General features: G+C 33.5%; 2 protein-coding genes across 3 annotated transcripts in view; one reads left to right on the forward strand and one right to left on the reverse strand.

The window, feature by feature from the left end:
* Window positions 1-13502, forward strand: part of Tab2 (TAK1-associated binding protein 2) — a 65620-nt gene extending 52118 nt beyond the window's left edge. The window contains exons 4-6 of one of the 2 annotated variants that reach the window (XM_064048327.1): window positions 6329-6565; window positions 6944-7000; window positions 13377-13502. In XM_064048327.1, the coding sequence (XP_063904397.1) occupies window positions 6329-6565; window positions 6944-7000; window positions 13377-13402 (320 nt within the window). In that variant the 3' untranslated portion in view covers window positions 13403-13502. Of the gene's footprint in view, window positions 1-6328; window positions 6924-6943; window positions 7001-13376 lie in introns of those variants that run through there. The other variant, XM_064048326.1, reaches the window with a different exon arrangement.
* On the reverse strand, window positions 13436-14416 carry LOC135123551 (pre-mRNA-splicing factor Syf2). Its single transcript, XM_064048328.1, has one exon. It carries the CDS (start codon window positions 14309-14311, stop codon window positions 13604-13606), a length of 708 nt encoding a protein of 235 aa, XP_063904398.1. The 5' UTR covers window positions 14312-14416; the 3' UTR covers window positions 13436-13603.
* Between the last annotated feature and the right edge of the window lie 2499 nt (window positions 14417-16915).

The raw sequence follows: 16915 nt of genomic DNA on the forward strand, positions 1-16915 counted from the left end.
TAGAGAATATCATTTTATTTTATGGACTGTATGATACAGAGTTACAGTGTTTCAGAACGCAGATTTTGCTTAGAGAATAGGACTATTTAAATTTTACAAAAGAAATCTAAACTTGTAAATTTATTTGGAATTTCTTGTGAACGAACTTCCTGTGTTTTTAGAAGATGTTCCACTCGCCGTGAGAGGAAGAGTGTAATTCCAGCAAGATGGTGTGCTGCCACCTAACGCGTGAATACTAACAGATTATTTGAATGATACATTTCCTCGTAAATGGATTGGAAAAAGTGGAGCAATTCGGTGGCCTGCTAGATCTCCAGATCTAATATCTCTCGATTTTTTTGTATTTTAAATACGTTGTTAACATTCAAATGAATAACATGTGATATATCGTTGAATAAACAAAAAATGGCACTATTTAATGTATTGAAAAATTATAGCCTTTTGTATTAAAAAAAAAAAGAAAATTGATGTCATTTCCGGCGAAACTGAAACTATATTACGTATATTGCCAAATTTCAATTTTTATGTTTTAAAATACATAGTAAATGCGTTTTGAGTTTACCCGAAACGTACAGATTTTTGGGGAAAAAATCAGAATTATAAAACAACATTTTGCAATTTAATTTTGAATCTGCCAAACCGAATGCTTTGAAATTTTGCAGATATTTTAAAGTTATGAAGAGCATAATAAATTTTTAGTCAAAATGTATTTGCTTATCCCCTCCAAAATTTATGAAGTTTTTACTTGTGATTTATCATTCCATTAGTATTTTTTGGATTTGCTTATTCAGGGTCACTCAAAAAAAAATGAAAATTGGATGCGTGAAAACCGAATGCTGGAGATGTTTTGAAAGTCATCATAAGCATGGTAAATTGTTGATCAAAATGTATTTGCTCATCCCCCCTAAAAGTTGATGACGTCACGTCAAAATATTGCTGAATATGTATCTTAAATGTGCAAAATATGCTGAGTCTGTACTTGTGATTTATTTTTAACACATAATTAATATTTTTTAAATTTGCTTATACAGGTTGTCTCAGAAAAAACTGACTTGAGTTGTTAAAAAATAAATATCCAATCAGATTTAGGAATTTAACTCGTTACTATGGAAATGTGCAATTTAACACCTTTTTAAATTTAACAATGGTGATGAATTTTACATTCGTTGTCTGACCGAGGCGCGTAGCGCAATTGCAAAAAATTCCCTACAAAAATTTACAATGCTAAACATGTTTTAAGTTCTTGTTGTGAAAATATGAGTACATATTAATATACAAAAGAAAATATAAGCCCCGCCCACCCACCCCATCTCGATTGTGATGATTTTTTTTATTTGTCGTTGGCCAAACGGGCGAAACTTAATTGCAAATTCTTTGTTTCTGTACAAGGAATTATCACGTGAAACGTGTTTTGTTGTTGTTGACATAGTAGGGGAGAGGAGGTTACACAGTTTCATTTTTTCAAAATGGTCTATTTTTAACAATATGATAATACTTCAAACATTTTGGTGAAAAATTCATCACAGATTAAGGCGGGTGGATGCTTTTTTCTTAATATATGAAGGTTTATTTCAACACCATACTTACAAACGTGAAATAAGTATTTTGCATTTAAACTCCGCCCTTCGGCTCACGACGAATAAGAGAGTTATCACAATTGTGACTAGGGGGGGTGGGCGGGGCTAGTACCTGCTAAGATAAGAGTAATTTTGGCAAATCAGATACCCTCTAATGAAAGAGAGGGCGGGTGGGCGGGGCCAGTACTTGTTAAGGTAAAAGTGATTTTGGTAGATGAGATACCCTCTAAGAAAAGAGAGGGCGGGTGGGCGGGGAATGTATCTGCTAAAATAAGACATATTTATTGCAAAATTGCAAGAACGCGCAAATAAATGGGTAATGGAATGTATGGACTCAGCCATTCAATTAAATTTTGTGTTAATTCTTTGCTTAATCAGAAATGGTTTCTCAATTCAGTTTCTGGAACTTCAAAAAGATTCAGTTGGTCATATTACCGTCTTTCATGTTCATTTAACAGATGAATAACAAATATTGGAACAATTTAATTAGCCCGATTCTTATTTTCTGAAGCAAGTAAGTAATTGCTGAGATTCTAAATCTCTAATTTTTTATTTGTGCTGGTGTCTGTCAACTGGTAACTAGATTGAATAATTCAAGAACTTACAGAGATAGAAAATTTATTTATAGATAGGACGTTTTAAAACATTCAAAAAAATAACATGTGATATATCGTTAAATAGACAAAAAAGGCCACTATTTAATGTATTGAAAAACTATAGCCTCTTGTATTAAAAAAGGAAAATTGATATAATTTCCGGTGAAACTAAAACTAATACTGTGTTACATATATATTGCCATATTTCAGTTTTATGTTCTAAAGTACGTAGTAAACGGATTTTACATGTATAAAATAACATAGTCCTATACGTGTAGTTTATGAATCCGTGTTGAGTTTACCCGAAACTTACAGATTTTTGGATAAAATATCAAAAATATAAGACAACCTTTTGCAATTTAACTTTGAATCTGCCAAACCGAATGCTTTGAAATTTTGCAGATGTTTTAAAGTTATGAACGGCATAATACATTTTTAGTCAAAATATATTTGCTTATCCCCTCCAAAATTGACAAAGTTTTTACTTGTGATTTATCATTCCATTAATATTTTTTGGATTTGCTTATTCAGGATCACTCAAAAAAATGAAAATTGGATGCGTGAATTTATTTTACTGATCTAATCAGGGACTGCAGAACCGAATGCTTTGAAATCCTGGAGATGTTTTGAAAGTTATCATAAACATGGTAAATTTTTGATCAAAATGTATTTGCTCATCCTCCCTAAAAATTGATGACGTCACCTCAAAATATTGCTGAATATGTATCTTAAATGTGCAAAATATGCTGAGTCTATACTTGTGATTTATTTTTAATACATAATTACTATTTTTTAAATTTGCTTATACAGGTTGTCTCAGAAAAAACTGACTGAGTTGTTAAAAAATAAATATCCAATCAGATTTAGGAATTTAACTCATTACTATGGAAATATACAATTTAACACCTTTTAAATTTAACAATGGTAATGAATTTTCCATTCGTTTCCCTACAAAAATTTACGATGCTAAACATGTTTTAAGTTCTTGTTGTGAAAATATGAATACATATTAATATACAAAAGAAAATTTAAGCCCCGCCCACCCACCCCATCCCGATTGTGATGGTTTTTTTTATTTGTCGTTGGCCAAACGGGCGAAGCTTAATTGCAAATTCCTTGTTTCTGTACAAGAAATTATCATTTGAAACGTGTTTTGTTGTTGTTGACATAGTAGGGGAGAGGTGGTTACACAGTTTCATTTTTTTAAAATGGTCTATTTTTAACAATTTGATAATACTTAAAACATATTTTTAGTATGAAGAGAAAACTATCTATAGTAAAAAGAAAAAAAAATGAAAACTTAACTACCGCCCACCCACCCTGAAGAATTACCATGTGAAATATGGTCTTCGGTGATCGTGTTGCTCAAAGAAAACTACATATATTAAGTAAAAGAAAAGCCCCACCCATTCGTCTGGATCTCAATGGTGGTGAATTTTCCATTCGCTGTCTGACCGAGGGGCGGAGCGCAATTGCAAAATTAATATTTCCCTACAAAAAATTACTATTCTAAACATGTTTTAAGTTGTTGCTGTGAAAAGATGAGTACGTATTTAGATACAAAAGAAAATAAATGTAAGTTTAATAGGGGAAAAATCAGTCTGATCTTAGCAAGTACTAGCCCCGCCTATCCGCCCCCTATTTTCTCAGAGGATATGTTATTTGCCAAAATAAGCTTTACATTAGCAAGTACTAGCCCCGCCCACCCGCCCTCTATTTTCTCAGAGGATAAGGCGTTTGCCAAAATCAGTCTTATCTATCTTAGCAAGTACTAGCCCCACCCACCCGCCCTCTATTTTCTCAGAGGATATGGCGTTTGCCAAAATCAGTCTTCTCTGAGCAAGTGCTAGCAAGTACTACCCTCTGAGAAAATAAAGGGCGGGTGGGTGGGGCTAGTACTTGCTAAGATAAGACTTAATTCGGCAGATGACATATTCTCTGGAAAAATAGTATTTGTTAAGATAAAACTGATTTTGCCCCCATTAATCTTGTAAAAACTTGTGAAATTTAAAGGTGTTAAATTGCAAATTTGCATAGTAACGAGTTAAATTTCTAAATTTACCCAAAATGTGCAAAATATGATGAGTTTTTGCTTGTGATTTATCATTGCAATCATATTTTTTAAATTTGCTTATTTAGAGGGCTCAAAAAATTTAATGAATGTATCGATTTATTTTATTGATTAAATCAGGAACGGCTCACTCCTCATTTTTTTTACGTTTATCTTTTTAACCCCAGTGTGGTAATCAAATGTGATTTCAAGTCACACTATTAGATATGATTTTTCCAGAATTGGGGATGAGGAAAAAATAGAAACATTAAAATATGTTTACCAAGAACTAATTTTAAGGACGAATTTTCGACGATTCGAAAAATGTCCCAAACTATACAAAATTGAATTAACCTCTGTTGGTTTTAATTATCTCAGTTCCTTCAGGTCAAAACAATTTGTTGCCTACATTAACACTAAACTGCATATTTTGAAGACTGTAAGGATAATAATATTCGTTTATACGACTAAAAAACTTTTGCTTTAGTTATGTTCAAAATGCAAAATGGTGGAGTTGTGTATTTCCAAAAACTTAAATATTTTAATTAAGAGCAGAACGCCTCAATATTTAAAAATACTTTTGTCAAAAATCACAATGAGTTGTATAAAAAACTATTGAAAAACTCTGTATACATATTATTTAATGAAACTATTCAAATAAAGTCGAAACATCTACATATTTTTGAAACGTAAATCCATATTTCTAAAAATCTTATAAAGATATGAAGTGTTCATATAATGAAAGATGAATCTAGCAATATTTTTCGATCTTTTAAAAACAAATTGCAGCTGCTTTACGGTTATATGAACCCACTCTGTAAAGTTGTTCTTGTTGCATAATTATGTTTGTTCAGTAACGGTGGCGTTCGTGTAGTAGTTTGCATTCGTAGTGCTGTTTACCAGTGTTACGAGTGTTTCTTTTTACGTGAAATAAAAACTAAAACGGACGTGTTGTAAATATAAATTAAGAATCAAAGTAGGTAATGAAAAATGTAAATTGTGAGTGAAATCTTTCGAAATATGTATCAACAAAATATAACCCGCATTAACAATTGAACAGGGACGTTCAAACATTTTAAGACACCTGAATTTAAATGAAACTCCGCTCATTTTCTAGCCAGTATCTAAGCATTTTTGTCGACTTTGATTTGTTCAAAATATTTTGAACAACCTTTGGGAAAGTACAGTGTGCAATATTTCTTTACTAATGAGCAATATATTGCAAACATACAACAAAAGAACGTCGATAAGTTGTACTGACAAGGTTGACATTACTAAAGCCATTATTTTTTCTTTTTCTAGATGTTTGAACGCTTCCTGCTGTATTTTGTATTTAATAGTTTGATCTTTTTTGCTTAAATGTTCTTATAACGATTTATATTTTACAAAGACAGCTATGACGGGCTTGACATGGTACATAACCTCAAAACTTAATTTCTATAGTTCTGCTTTAACAAGAAAAAACGTGATTCGACCTAGTATACATATACAGGGTTACGATAAAGTAATGCACAAAATTCATTGAAAATGTAGTTTGATGTAGAGTTTGTATAACAAAAAAATGTAGAAAATTAACAACAAACGAAATAAACATGATATGAACATGCAACAAAATGAAATCCAAGTAACTAAAATTTAAAATAAAAATCTGTCAAAGAAAATCACTTTTGTCAGTTTCTTAAGTTTTAATTAACACTCGGCAAATTTAATTCCGATATAAAATCTTGTTAATTACGTTTTTAATAGCCTGATTTCTAAGCCGTTTGTTTTACTTAGATGTTTTGTGTTTAATTTGTATCAGATTGTAGTACAGGATAAAATTGGAAGTAATTTAGTTAAATGTACTATACAGTAAATATAATATTTTTTAATCTTTTTATCATAATTTACAACAAGGGAATCCATGAGAGATAAGGAAATGATACCAGTTTTATTGAAATGATACCAGTTTTATTTCATTGTGCAAATTATTGTCTCTATTAAGATAGCAATTTATAAAGGAATAACCTGACTGTATAATTAAAAAAATAATAGAAAGTTTGTCACACTGCGGGATTTGTACACGTACAGTTTGTGCATTTTTATTTATTAGTTGTACTTTTTAGATGCACCCGTCGACATTCAAGAAGACTTCTACCACAACATATACACGGGTCAGAGGGGTCCCCTGAACATAGAGGGGGGCTCTCGTGTTCGGAGGCTCGAGGGCCGGTACACCCAGCCGCCTTTGAGCGCGTTTCAAGACAACGAGGGTCCTAAATGGAATTGTCACTTGTGTACATTCCTTAATCATCCAGACTTGGATAAATGTGAACAGTGCGAAATGCCTAGGATATTACACGGTAAAAGTCCTTCTAATCCGAATATTAACTACAACATCCAGCAACCCCGCCCCACTAACTACAACCTAGTGCCGTCGTACAGTCTTCCAAATTTTCACGAGACGAGCAGACCGCCGATGGTGGTCAATCGGCCCATCGGATTTCTCGTCGACAACGACCTACGTTACGTTGCTCAAAATTTCAATAATTGCCCGCAGTTCACTAGGCCAAATTGAATGGCTGTGATTGTACCTCTCGAACTGTGATACTGACATTCTAAAGCGTGTTGTTTTATTTTGTATTAGATTTTTGAGAGGGTTTGGTACCTTAATAATAATTGTATCAATTGTTGATGAATAAAATTTATGCATTGTTCTAATGGGTGATTTTTATTTGTAGTTTCTGCAGCTCCAGGTGATAATATTCACATTCATGTTACTCCAAGACTATCTAGACGTAAGATATTGTTTGTTGTGTGAGTTATTAGAGCTTGATTAACATGCATGTCAATGTGGTGTTGCAAATAACCAAAAGGTAAGTATCGAATTTTTAGTTATTTTATATTAAAAAAAAAAAACGTCTGTTCCCAAATCCTTAAATCAGCTCTTACTTTTTATCAGTTACGGTCGTCATACGAGGAACGGATTCGTATCTGTTTTATTTATAGTCTTATCAGTGTGGGTATTTTTATCACATTACGTACATAAATCAACAGATGCAAAATTACAACAATTATGAACACAAATAATTTTAAGAATTGTTTGTAATATTGTAAATAAACTGTCAAGAATGATGAGCTTTGAAAACCAAGAGATCTTACAAAATCATAACAGAATTCAGTGAAGAGAAAACAAAAATTAAGTAGACACAATAACAACGAATAAAGGAACTTTTGCATTATTGGTGTGGCACTCCTGATGTGTACAGAGAAAGTGAAGAGGTACCATCACGACGACACAAAACATAGCCACACGAAACCCCGAAAATCTTCTTATTGTTTTATTTGAATTCTTAACATATATTTCTATGTTGGAGCAGACGATCTACCTTAAAGTTTAGCTTTAACCACTACACATGGCGTGTGTTTATTGTTTTAATACATTTTTTATAACAACGTATAGTATGCGGATAGGATTTTTAATATTAGTATATTTAGATCCAGTATTCAGATACGTGGACCTTAAATTGTGTTAACGATGCAATAAAATACGGATGATTAAAGACATCCTAGATTAAGTTGATTTTGGAAAGAAAGTTAGGTTATGAATGACAATAATGACGACTTTACGTCATCACAACGAGGCGGCAAAAGTCACTAATCTAGGGGTCATTAGTAATAAGTATGGTGAAAAGTAGATGTGGAATTCTCATTGATGTGTTTTTAAATTATTTTGGCATATGGACAGCTTATTTTAAGTAATATGCTGGTTTATGTAAGTGTTGTGGGTTGCATTTGAAATCGAACCATAATAAAAACAGGATGGATGCCTACAGGTCTACATGCCTACATTATTATTTTAGATCATATGAACTGGTTCTGTGAATTTATTATTGAAGCGTTAAACCTAATTGTGTTTGAAATTCCCTGAAAACAAAATATTTTTAGTAGTTTTATAACATGGTGTTGTTGACAATAACTACCTTTTTATTGTTAAACTTAAATAAATAGTGTAGGTTGCTAGCAACATATTTCAATACTGTCATTTAATGACTGGTTGTAATTGATGGTCAGATCTTCTACAAATAAAAATGAACAAGCAGAATAATTTTATGGCACATTAACATTTCTCCATTTTACGTTACTAGTAGTACCTATTAATCAAGTCTTCTTGGACACAGAAATACAGTTTGAAAATGATAAGGAACTTTCATTTTCTTATGTGATTAAATTTATTTATTGTTGGCCAGGAATTTGAAATAAAGTCCATGTTTATAAATAATGCCTATATTATATTTAACGACTAACAAACCCAAACACACTTCTTTGCGTCATTACAACACCCCGAGCGAGAGCGAGTGTTATTACCCTAGATATCCAGATTTTTAGAAAAAAATCAATTGTATAACAACATTTTGCAATCTAACTTTGAAACTGCATAACCGAATGCTCTTGCAAATATTTTAAGGTTATTGTAATCATGGTAAATAGTTAACCAAAATTTATTCGTTTGTCGCCTACCAAAAAATTGATGCCTTCGAAAAATTACTTATACAAGCCGACTCAAAAAAATCAATCAGGCAATTTATTGTATTGATCAAATCAAGAACGATAACGTCATCACAAAATTTTGTAATGGAAAAACTCACTTGAAACAAACATTTTTATTTTAATTTATAAGTGTCATCATAAAAAAAAATTAAATTCGCTTACTCAAATCTAACAATTTTCGAAAAATCTCGATTTTAATGCACTGTGCTTCAGGGGCGAAGGAAGTTCTGTCGAAATAACCTTCGACAATTTTTCATTCAAATGCGTTTTTTTTTCCTCAGTGTAAAATTTACATTTCAAATTCATACCACAACATTTTACAAAACTTATTTAAAAGAGCGTAGTTTGTACATATAACACACTCGATTACAACGAGTGATTAAAAAGTTTATAGATTAAAATTGGCCACGGAAATATTTGTCATGTTTTTGATTGAAATGCAAAAGTCAAAAATCCAAATTGTTGAAATACAAATGTGGTTATGGATGACATTTGCAGTTTAATCAAAGACATGACAAATATTTCCATGGCCAACTCTATAATATAATAAAAATAATAAAATTATTAATTATTATACCACCGGACCAAAAAAAAAAAAAGAAAAACGTCGTCTGTCAGCCACGGAATTGTTTTCACTTCCCGAGCGTAAACTAAGGACGAATGGCCACTTTGATATTTTCTCGACGCTTCATGAGATCTGCAGTACGAAAAAGTAGTTTCTCGTTTCCGTCTGTCTGTCTGTTTGGTATCTGTATCTATTTTTATTAGACATGTAATCTTCGAAAATGCTGGACAGATTGTTGTCAAACCTTGCATGTGTATTTATTAGAAATATCATGTAGATGATTAAATGCTAACCAAAATGTGGCTAATCACCCCCACAAACAATTTGATGACTTCATTTCAAAGAATTCTAGGTTTAATTGATTTAGCTGTTATATAACAATATATTCCTGTACGTGTGGTGTATGAATTCGCTTTGAATTTCTTCCCCAACAGTCCAAATTTTCGGAATTTTTTTCTGTTTTAAAAATGTAAAACCTTCTCGGGGACCTCAAATGTCTTTTTTAAGAATGTGTAACCTTCACGGGGTCTCAACTGTCTTTTTTAAAAATGTAAAACCTCGGTGGCCCCAAATGTTTTTTTTTTAATGTGAAACCTCGGGGTCCCAACTGTTTTTTTAATGTAAAACCTTCTAGGGAGTCCCAATTGTCTTTTTTAGAAATGTAAAACTTCTCGGGGTCCCAACTGTCTTTTCTAAAAATGTAAAACCTTCTCGAGGGTCCCAACTGGCTTTTTTAAAAATGTAAACCACGGGGTTCCCAACTGTGTTTTTTAACAATGTGAAACCTTCTCGGGGGTCTCTACTGTTTTTTTTTTTTTTTATGTAAAACCTCCGGGGACCCAAATGTCTTTTAAGAACGTGTCACCTTCACGGGGGTCTCAACTGTCTTTTTTAAAAATGTAAAACCTCGAGAGCCCCAAATGTTTTTTTAAGAATATGAAATCTTTTAGGGGGGTCCCAACTGTCTTTTTTTTAAATGTAAAACCTTCTCCGGGGACCCAAATGTATTTTTTTAGTGTGAAACCTTCTCGGGGGCCCCAATTGTTTTTTTTTTAATGTAAAACCTCCAAGGGGGTCCTAATTGTCATTTTTAAAAATGTAAAACCTTATCGGGGTGCCAACTGTCTTTTCTAAAAATGTAAAACCGTCTCGGGGTCCCAACTGGCTTTTTTAAAAATGTAAAACCTTCTCGGGGTTCCCAACTGTATTTTTTAATAGTGTGAAACCTTCTCGGGGGCCCCAAATGTCTTCTTTTTAAGAATGTGAAACCTTCTCGGGGGTCCCAACTGTTTTTTTTTTTTTTTGTAAAACCTCCGGGGACCCAAATGTATTTTCTTAGTGTGAAACCTTCTCGGGGGCCCCAATTGTTTTTTTTTAATGTAAAACCTCCAAGGGGGTCCCAATTGTCATTTTTAAAAATGTAAAACCTTATCGGGGTGCCAACTGTCTTTTCTAAAAATGTAAAACCGTATCGGGGTCCCAACTGGCTTTTTTAAAAATGTAAAACCTTCTCGGGGTTCCCAACTGTATTTTTTAACAATGTGAAACCTTCTCGGGGGTCCCAACTGTTTTTTTTTGTAAAACCTCCGGGGACCCAAATGTATTTTTTTAGTGTGAAACCTTCTCGGGGGCCCCAATTATTATTTTTTAATGTAAAACCTCCAAGGGGGTCCCAATTGTCATTTTAAAAAATGTAAAACCTTATCGGGGTGCCAAGTGTCTTTTCTAAAAATGTAAAACCTTCTCGGGATCCCAAATGGCTTTTTTAAAAATGTAAAACCTTCTCGGGGGCCCCAAATGTCTCTTTTAAGAATGTGAAACCTTCTCGGGGGTCCCAACTGTCTTTTTTTAAAATGTAAAACCTTCTCGAGGGCCCCAAATGTTTTTTTTTATGTGAAACCTGGGGGTCCCAACTGTTTTTTAAAAATGTAAAACCTTCTAGGGGTCCCAGCTGTCTTTTCTAAAAATGTAAAACCTTCTCGGGGACCCCAAATGTTTTTTTTAAGAATGTGAAACCTTCGCGGGGGTCCCAATTGTTTTTTAAAAAAGTAAAACCTTCAAGGGGATCCCAATTGTCTTTTTTAAAAATGTAAAACCTTCTCGGGAACCCCAAATGTTTTTTTTTAAGAATGTGAAACCTTGGGGACGCCAACTGTCCTTTTATGTAATATAAAACCTTCTCAGGAGCCTCAAATGTCTTTTTTCAATGTGAAACCTTCTCGGGGGACTCAATTGTTTTTTAAAAAAGTAGAACCTTTAAGGGGATCCCAATTGTCTTTTTTTAAAAATGTAAAACTGTCTTATCTAAAAATGTAAAACCTTCTCAGGGACCCCAAATGTTTTTTTAAGAATGTGAAACCTTCTCGGGGGTTCCAACTGTCTTTTTTAAAAATGTAAAACCTTCTCCGGGACCCCAAATATCTTTTTTTATATAAAACCTTCTCGGGGGTCCCAATTGTTTTTTAAAAAAGTAAAATCTTTTTGGGGGGCATCAAATGTTATTTTTTAGAATGTAAAACCTTCTCGGGGATTCCGACTGTCTTTTCTAAAAATGTAAAACCTTTTCGGGGGCCCAAATGTACTTTTTTACGAATGCGAAACCTTCTCGGGAGCCGCAAATGTCTTTTTTTAATGTAAAACCTTCTCGGGGGTCCCAAATGTCTTTTTTAAAAACGTAAAACCTTCTCGGGGACCCTAAAATATATTTTTTAAGAATGTCAAACCTTCTCGGGGGCCCTAAATGTTTTTTAAAAATGTAAAACTTTCTCGGGGGCGTCAAATGTTTTTTTTTTAGAATGCAAAACCTTCTCGGGGGTCTCAACTGTTTTTTCTAAAAACTTAAAATCTTCTCGGAGGCCCCGCCCCAAATGTATTTTTTTAAGAAGGTGAAACCTTCTCGGGTGTCCGAACTATCTTTTCCAAAAATGTAAAACCTTCTCGGAGGCCCCAACTGTCTTTTTTTTTTTAATAGAAAACCTTCTCGGGGCCCCAAGTATCTTTTCTTAAGAATATTAAATCTTCTGGAGGCTCCCAACTGTCTTTTTTTAAGAAAGGTGAAACTTTCTTTTTTTCTATTACACTGTGACTGGTACCTTCTACATTGTTTTTAACTCCATAGAGGTCATCACGAAAAAGTAAAGAGAGTAAAGAGATTTGTATTGTCAGTGTAAAAAGAATACTTGGAACAGAATATAACACTTTTATTATCCCAAGTTCTTCGCAAAATCGAGTCATGCAAGAAAATAGTGAATAGTCTCGTTTTCTATTAATGCATAACAAAAACGAACAATTGTGACAGTGCAGAATTCGCCTGTACAGGTTTTTTTTAAATTAATTCCATGGTTGACTAGATGACGTTTTTGTCGATCATGTGGTAATAATAATGCGATTATAAAATACCAAGTGGGCTTTGAAAATTGGTTACTACGTTTTTTTTTTATAAGATTTTATAGCTTCCATGTATGAATTACTGGTTGCCTATACAAGTAAGCAGCAATTATGAAAAATTTGAAAAATATTAGATTATGATAGGTTTTTGTGACTGTTAGACAAGATAAAAAAAAACAAAGTTAATAGAAACTTTTTAAAAAATATCTACAGTCTGAAATAGTTTCAATATTATTTACAATTTTGGCTCTCACTTAATTAACAACAATGATGCTTATTGACATCGAAAGATATAGATCCGTAGGTACTTCTGGATTCAGAAACAAAGTTCCTAGGTAATAAAGGAAAATCCTGTCTGAAAATTAACAGCGTAAGAAATTTTATGTGGACAATTTTTTTAAAATGTCAACTATTTTAATTAAGCCAAAGTTTGAAATAAGAGCACCTTAAATATTAATTTTAAGAACTCTTTTGTGGAGACTGGAAATAATGGATCAAGAAAAATATCTGTTTTTGGCTATATGTATTTAAATAACATAATACATTTCAAAAAAGATATTTTTTTACATAGACAGATATCAACCTATAATACATATATTAAAAATCCTATCACTAATGCAGCGATGATGTTCAAACACGAAAAATTAACACTCCTTATTTTTATGTTTCAGGTGTTGTACACCCTTGGGTTTTATAATAGTTGAAGAATCAGGTAATTAAGAGAATTACGAACTGCTATTTTTTTATTTTCTTTACAAATTTGTTAAATTAAACAAATATTTGCTCATTTAAAATACACAATGTGTAAATTAGGCGAAATTTTGTTAAGTTTGTGAATGTACATATTTTATTGTAAATTAAGACAAAAAAATTGCTTATTTTGATAGAACTGAATTTATTAAACCGCAGTCCCTCTCTCCAGATTCTGTTTAATTTCAGCCGTGTGCTCCCCATAAAACCTATCCAATTTCTTATTAAACTTGGCGTTCCTCTCATTAATATAATCAATATCTGCATCGTCATTGTGAGTCCGCCTCCTCGAGTACTTGTTCCTCTTCGCAATTTGATTCTCGAGACTCTTCACCATATTATCGACCGCTTCCGATCTGTCTTGATGCAACCCGTGGATTATCACATGAGGACCTCCATAAAACGCATCTCCATACTTCTCCTTTTCCTCCTCGTACCTCTCCATGTCCTTCGGACCCATACTCCTAACCAACCTGTTGTACTGTCGAAACGTGGCTGCTTCGAAATCTGAAAAGCCCTGATCTGGATTCTTCCGCTTCCTCTTCTTCTCGATCTTCTCGGCGTCGACGGCGGATATCTCCAACAGTTTGTTTCTGTCGTAGTCTTCACCGTTCTTTGAGGCTTCTTCACGCTCCTTCTGGTCGTTTAATATCCACTCAGCACGTTTTTTACGAGATTCCCAATTGGCAGGGAGTTTGTTTCTGGCGTCCTCTGCTACCACTTCCTGGTGGTTGTGGGTGCGAGCTTCGTTTCGAAGAGTGTGCAAGTTTCGTAACCTCTGCATGCGTTCGCGTTGTTTTTCTGCGAAAGTCTTTGGTTTCTCGTCGGGTTTTTCTTCTGTTACTGTAGCACTCATTTTGATAGAGATTGTTGCAAGGGATAACTTAATAAACACCACCAAAATATTTAGTTTTACGTCGTCACAAATGTCATTTATGACAGATGGAGGTTATAGAACTGATGAAGTTGTTGTACCAATCTAAGGTTGAAAATACACTAGGTGCGTTATTGGGGGTAAGCATATTTTTGTATCTAGGTATCTTTCGACCAGGGTTGAGAGATGAATAAAAGAATACAGTCACTGAATTAAATTACCACATATGCATGAATGACGTCACTTCGTTTAGAATCTCAATATATTTAAATATAGAAAAACAAGGAAATAAATGTTATTAAAAAAATAATAATAAATGTGGTGAAGGTGGAAGGTATGATTTCTATTTGAGCTAACGTGTTTTAGGAGCTATTCTATCGATATTTATTTAATATTTTTCATAATAAAATGATTTTGAATAAATTCGTCGTATATTCAAGTTCAGAAACCTTACCACACTAATAACAAGATCTTTACAGTGGTTCTGAAACCTTTACTCTCTTCTCGAAAATGCCCTAGAATATTCTGAAAGCCAGTCAAGAAAGATTTGGAATACAATGGGAGTAGGTATACAGGCAACCATTTTTTACCATATCAAAAGAAAATAATATTCAAGACCTTATGGATGGAGGCCGTTCCCATTTAAGAAAAACTCGACTATGACGATAATGGAATTATTTTAATTGCACTGTTTTCTAGCTGGTAACTTGGTGTTATACTGGAAAAGAAATTTGAAAAATATGTTGTGGTGACCAAATTTAAATCAAAGTTTTCGCGCTGAAATTAATTAACAGCGGCGCGAAATCACACTTGAATAATTTGAATTTGAAAAAAAATTCAATCACAAAAAGAAAATCGTTGAACATAGGCAACCAAATATGCACGTCGGGTTTAATGCATGTAGTACCCCAGGCACCAAGTTTGCGCTAGGCGCTAGGGAGTTTTTAGTTAGATGGTTGGTTGATTGGTTGGTAGAGAGAGAAACTGCATGGCGTAGATTCGTTCTGAATGTGCTTGTGTGAGTGTAACCACGTGGTAAGCGCTAGGTTTAAATTAATTGGTTTGGTAGTTAATAAAACGGGAGGAAGCCTTTGTTTAATGACAATCAATTGTAACTTTCATAATGATACAGTTGTCCCCAACCCGCGCGGTTAATTCTTGCGGCCTTTTAATCGGAGAAATGCGGACTTCCGGTCGAGGCGAGACACGTGCTGTAAATTTGTTTCATTGTTTGTAAATTCACCAATCAAGTTAGTTTTTCTTAATAGTCAGCTAGTGCAAACACAATTTAACAATCCGGATTATTTAAATAAACAACTTGCTAGAAGATTTCATGAAATTCACTTAGTCAGGAAAACACCTTATTGTTTAATTACGGAAAAGCTTCTGGATGCATATACGTAAGCGTTACACTATAACACTTCTTAATTCTTCACACAAGATTGCTAATAGTTCATTTATGGCAGTTAAACGAGTTCATTATACTGCGAACTGGCGGGGGTTATGATATTTTCTTTCCTTAGGGGGTTATCATCCTTATCTTGATTAATTCATCGAGGCATGCCATCACAACGTTACAGATTGATTAATTAATCGAGGCATGCCCTCACAACGCTACAAATTGATAGAGGTCCGTTCTCGCGACGCTAGAGATTAATAACATCACCGAGACGCTTTTTCCTCGCAACGATGTTAAAATTTACATCACCGAGACGCTTTTTCCTCGCAACGATTTTAAAATTTACATTACCGAGACGCTTTTTCCCTCGGAGCGATGATTGGATATTTTTGTGTTTGTTTATTATGTGTTTTGTTGGGGTAACCAGTTCGCGGTATTTTAAACTCTCAAAGTAATTTGTTTTTTTTTTAAGTAACCAATCACTTAGATCATGATATAATTTGACATAACGTAAACTCTTTGTTTGAACCGTTGATAAAGTGTGGCAAATATTAATCTCACGTAATTTTTGTTAACTCTGCAATTTTCTACACAATATTTCTCAATCTCACATAATTTTAATTGGACGTAAATTTCATGATCTACCTACAGTTTTAACCTCACAGAATATTTCTATTTGTACAAGTTCATTTCACACCAGATCTCTTGTTTCATGAATCCTTGCTAAGTTTTGTTTTGTAAATACTTTGTTGATGGATGTTTCTATCATATAAATTATTTGATGTCCAACTTTAATCTCACATAAGAATTATTTGTTGTTTAAAATTTCACGAGGTTGTATGGCGAATCGAAATGTTGTTTATTGCTCTTTGAAACTTGAACACTTGTTCAGTTGATGTTAATATCAGAGTTATAAGAGTTTGAATATTTAAAAATGGAATTGAGGTTAAATGACACAGAAAACGTGACAGAAGCGAAGTTCGGTTCCTAGTCGAGCTGGCGAGATTTATCGTGTCATCTGTACAAGTCCACAGGTTTGGATAGATTCAGCGGCGGCCACCGATGTTGTAAAATTCTCGGCTTCTGTCCATAGCCGAGATCCTCTTGCGGGTCTGACGACCGTAATGGCCTAGTTCCGCAGGGCACGTTCGTAATGGAGATATGCGTGTGGGGTAGGCTTTGCGATA

This window comes from Zophobas morio, unplaced genomic scaffold (assembly GCF_036711695.1).
Source record: "Zophobas morio isolate AGI-343-1 ecotype UQ-CSIRO unplaced genomic scaffold, CSIRO_AGI_Zmor_V1 ptg000006l, whole genome shotgun sequence".
Lineage (NCBI taxonomy): Eukaryota > Metazoa > Arthropoda > Insecta > Coleoptera > Tenebrionidae > Zophobas > Zophobas morio.

Excerpts from the sequence above, each read along its gene's own strand:
- LOC135123551 (XM_064048328.1), bottom strand. The coding sequence starts at position 14,311 with ATGAGTGCTACAGTAACAGAAGAAAAACCCGACGAGAAACCAAAGACT.